This window comes from Lathyrus oleraceus, chromosome 4, assembly GCF_024323335.1.
Source record: "Lathyrus oleraceus cultivar Zhongwan6 chromosome 4, CAAS_Psat_ZW6_1.0, whole genome shotgun sequence".
In the NCBI taxonomy this organism is placed as follows: Eukaryota; Viridiplantae; Streptophyta; class Magnoliopsida; order Fabales; family Fabaceae; genus Lathyrus; species Lathyrus oleraceus.
The window spans coordinates 26,298,535-26,303,362 of NC_066582.1; the positions used below are offsets into that span (position 1 = coordinate 26,298,535).

Here is a 4,828-nt window from a genome sequence, read left to right on the forward strand (position 1 = left end):
GGAGGAAATAAGCAAACCAATGTATAACTCTAGAACAAAAATATAGAATGATATAAACCAGATACAAAAGGGTTATAGAGACATGCCATTGTAGATCGGTAAAAGTTACGGTTTGCTATAAAATAGTGTTAGTGAAGACAAAATTTATATAGCAAATGAAACTAAAAAAATTCCTCATTCTATTTAAGGCATGAAGAGTCTAAGACTCCCAAATCCCTACAAATCTTATGGAAGGAATCCGATGATAACGGTTTTGTAAAAATGTCAGCAAGATGACTTTTAGTGTCAACGTATTCAAAAATAACATCCATTTTCTCCATATGATATCTAAGGAACTGGTGCCAAATCTCAATGTGTTTGGTCCATGAATGAAGTACCATATTCTTATTAAGGCTCATTGCACTAGTATTAACGCACTTAGTTGGAACGCAATCAAGTTTTAAATCAGTCTAATAATTGTTTCTTTAGCCATAAGACTTGTGCACAACAACTACCAACGACTACATATTCAACCTCGGCGGTAGAAAGAGCAACGTTACGTTGCTTCTTACTATACAACCAAGTATTATCGCACTTAATCGGAATGCAACCAAGTTTAAATCATAGTCTGATAATTGTCTCTTTAGCCATAAGACTTGTGCACAACAACTATAAGTAGCTACATATTCAGCCTCAGCGGTAGAAAAAGCAACATTATGCTGCTTTTTACTATGCCAAGAAACTAAACAACTTCCAAATAAATTATTGATACCACTAGTACTTTTCCTATCTGACTTGCATCCCATGAAATCAGAACCAGAATAGCCTATTAATCTACAAGCACTACTTTTAGGATACCAAAGACTGTGATGGAAGGTTCCATTAAGATACCTCAAAATACGTTTCATGGTCTCAAAGTGGGAATCCTTAAGCGATGCTTGATATCTATAACAAATGCACATATTAAACATGATATATGGCTTACTTGTGGTTAAATAGAGTAAGAATCTAATTATACCTCTATACCCGGTTATGTCAAAATCTATTCCTTTTTCATCTTTGTCAATAAACATATTTGAAGTCATTGGTGTTGAGATACTCTTTAATCTTTCATGTCGAACTTCTTGAGAAGCTCTAAAAAATAGTTTGTTTGACTTATGAAGGTGCCTTCTTCAGCTTGCTTGATTTGAAATCCTAAGAAGTATGTTAGCTCTCCCATAAGGGACATCTCAAACTCTCCTTGAATCAAACTAGCAAATTCTCGACAAAGATATGTATTAGTAGATCCAAAAATAATATCATCTGCGTAAATTTTAACTAAGAGAATATGTTTTCCTTATGTGTTACAAACAAAGTGGTGTCGACTTTCCCATGATTGAATCCTTGTTTGATAAAAAAAATCCGAAGAAAATAAGTATTACTCTCTATTATATTTGACATTATGTGAACATCCTACTCTGTGATTAGTCTACTTTCTTCATCTTTGATTTACCTTATTACAAAAAGAAAATAAGTCATTCAACTTAGATTAAGAAGTTAATTGTCTCAAATATTTCGATGTGGCAAATGGAAACTCGTGTAAATTGATGTGTTTTTAAGGGTTAAATAGAAATATATCAAAATGAGATTTCACTTTTTATTTTTTATTTTTTATGTTTAATAGGACTTTTGTTTTATATTATATAGGATATTTTTGTTGTATTCCTTTAAATAAAGTTAACATTACAATTTATGAAAATGTTATTCTTTTAAATTTGTTAAGATGAACTTGAACCTCTTTGGAGCTTGATCATCATCTTAAGTTACAAGTTACAATTCCATTATATGATCTACTATAGTGCTCAGAAAAATCATGGCAAATTCATTCACATACATAATTTATGTTTAACACTTAATAAAATTTGCATTCTAATTGATTTTTAAGATATTTTTCAATTTTATAGCAGGTGTAATCGGTTATACTATTTATGGTAACCGGTTACACAAACGTAAAAATTATTTTTTAAGAATATTGTTTCAAACATTCTGTTTTTGGTGTAGTGTGGCATTTGAAACAAACGTTTTTGGTGCAATGTGGCATTTGAAACCAACGTAATAGCACTATAAAACGGCCATAATTCGCACCAGATACTCATAATGTAAAAATACCTTAGTTTTTGAAAATGTATCAGGTGTAATAAGTTACACCATTTATGGTAGCAGGTTACACATGCGAAAAAATCAATTTTTAGGCTTTGCTTCAGATGTAACCGGTTACGATAATGTGGTACTGGTTACCACTGAAGCAGTGACACTTTTTCATGAAAAAATCTGATTCAAACGTATTTTATTGTTATACCATTGAACATTGCATTGATTGATCATAATACACTCTTTCAAAATAGTGTGATACATATATAAATCATGCATGTTTCAGATTTTAAAATTACACATCTCTCATTGCAAATCATACTCATTACTCTCTCATTTTCAAATCAAGTGTCTCTACATACAAACTTTTGTTGAAACTTACTGCATACATTTTCTTTGCATTTCTGAAAGTTTCAACACTATAAATCCTTGAGCACTTGTATAACATATTATGAATTGCCTACTTGATAGAGAATATCAGTTCTAGTCATTGATATACATTGTTATCAAACTTCAAACTCTTGTAAAAATTCAGATTATTATGGAATACCTTGTTGTCCAGGATTGTTGGAAGCAAGAGAGTGAATAGGAGGGGATTGTTCTCTTGTTTCATTTTGTTGAGATCATAAGGGGATTGTCCTTATTGATTGATTTAGGAACTTGTGTATAGTGGCTAGGATAGGCTTGTACAAAGTTATAAATAGATAGTAAAATATCTTATTGCATAAGGGGACTGAAGTATTCTAGGATTGTAAGGGGAAGAAGGATACATCTTTGTGTTCTTTATCTTTCTGCACTTTACCGTTTTCTAACCATCACCAAACCAGAAAGTTAAAAGCATAATTCCAATAAATCAAAAATCAATCAAAGTGTCTAATTTACCCCCCCCCCCCCCCCTCTAGGTGCAATCACTACTTACAATTGGCATCAGAGCAGTTTATAGGTAACTTGTTCCTAGATATCCAAAATGACTTCCGCAAGTGCAAATCTTGTTTTCAGAAATGGTGGTAGTAGCAATAAACTTCCATTATTTTCTGGTGAATATTTCTATTTTTGGAAAATTCGTATGAAGGCTCGTTTGGAAGCACAAGGAGAATAAATATGGGATGTTGTGGAGAATGGTCAATTTGTTTCTACAAGTGTTATCGACGGGGTTGGGACACCAAAGATTAAGAGCTCATGGGATTAAAATGATAAGAAAAAAGTCCTTTATAATAAGAAAGCAATCAACATACTTCAAAGTGCACTTAACATGGAAGAATTCTTTTGTGTCTCTCAATGTACAACGTCCAAGCAAATATGGGATACATTGGTAGAAACTCATGAAGGAACCATTGAAGTGAAGAGATCTAGATTGAACACTTTAAGTCAAGAGTACGAGATGTTCAGAATGCAGCCCGGAGAATCTATCATCGTGTTGCAAAAAATATTTGTACACTTAAAAAATCACTTGATTGCTCTCGGTAATACTTTTACTAACGATGATTTTAATCTTAAAGTGTTTAGGTCTTTAACCAGGGAATGGCAACCAAAGGTAACAACAATATCAGAAAAGAAAAGTCTTTCTACCATGACGTCTGCATCCTTGTTCGGAAAACTTTAAGAGTGTGAACTTGAACTTGGAAGACTTGAAACACATGAGAATCAAGAAATGAAGCTAGAAGGTATTGCACTAAAAGTTAATTCACTGGATGAAGCAAAATATGATGTTCTAGAAGTAGATGAAAATTGCATGCGTCTTGTAAAGAAATTAGGAAATTACTTCGAAAACAACAACATATCAAACTCTCCAAAGAAAAAGAAAATTTTCAACAAAAGGGAGACTTCCTCGTCAACACAGATTGCTACATGCTCTGAATATGGGAAACAATGACACATAAAGACATATTTCCCTAAACTATCAAAGAAAAGTAAACACAGAGATAGAAATGAATCAAAGTCCAGAAGAGCATATGTGGCATGTGACGAAAATGAGATAAGTACTTCATCAGAATCGAAAAGTGATGAATGGTCTAACCTTTCACTAATAGCAACACACGAATTCAACGATGAAGAAGAAAAGGCATGTCTTGAAACACCTTCTTGTGACGATAATTCTCAAAATGCTATAAATATTCTACTCGATGAATGTAAAACTCTGTAAAAAATAGTGTCAACTCAAACGAAACAAATTTTATCCCTTGAAGAAAAAGTTGACACCATGCAAAAAGCATTTGACATTTAAAAACAAAATTATTTTGAAAAAGAAAAACAAGATATTGTATGCAAAGAGTGTGAAACACTTTCCTTCCAAATTGTCCAATTAAAAAGAGTTTTAGAAAGATATGAAAAAAGACAAATTGGATTGAATGATATTCTTAGCCATCAAAGATACTCCAATGACAAAAGTGGACTTGGTTACTCTAAATTTCATAAACCAAGTTCTAGCAAAACTATCTTTGTTAAGGGTAGTGATCAACTAATACAAGAGAAAGTGAACAAAGTGCATCATGTGCATCATCATCCTAATAAGAGGAATATTCGAAAATAACTTATGTTCTTAGATATAAGAGTAATTTTGTTCCTACATGTTTTTATTATGGTATATTTGGTCACACACCTAATGCTTACTATGTAAGGAACTTTAATGTTGCAAGTGCGTATTATGTATGGGTTAAGAAAGGTATTAACTATGAAGGACCTAAATCATATTGGGTACCGAACAAAACTTAATTTGTTT

At 32.2% G+C, this 4,828-nt stretch overlaps 1 protein-coding gene across 1 annotated transcript; it reads right to left on the reverse strand.

Moving 5' to 3' along the window:
- Window positions 1-500: 500 nt before the first annotated feature.
- On the reverse strand, window positions 501-1,064 carry LOC127135825 (secreted RxLR effector protein 161-like). Its single transcript, XM_051062459.1, has 2 exons — window positions 1,006-1,064; window positions 501-924 (listed from the first exon to the last, which is right to left on the reverse strand). The coding sequence occupies exons 1-2, from the start codon at window positions 1,062-1,064 to the stop codon at window positions 501-503; spliced, it is 483 nt and encodes a 160-aa protein (XP_050918416.1).
- Between the last annotated feature and the right edge of the window lie 3,764 nt (window positions 1,065-4,828).

What these genes read in the sequence shown, in the direction of transcription:
- LOC127135825 (XM_051062459.1), bottom strand. Translation starts at nt 1,064, where the DNA reads ATGACTTCAAATATGTTTATTGACAAAGATGAAAAAGGAATAGATTTT. An exon ending in ATAGATTTTGACATAACCGG is followed by an intron (nt 925 to 1,005) that starts GTATAGAGGTAT and finishes CATTTGTTATAG; the next exon opens with ATATCAAGCATCGCTTAAGG.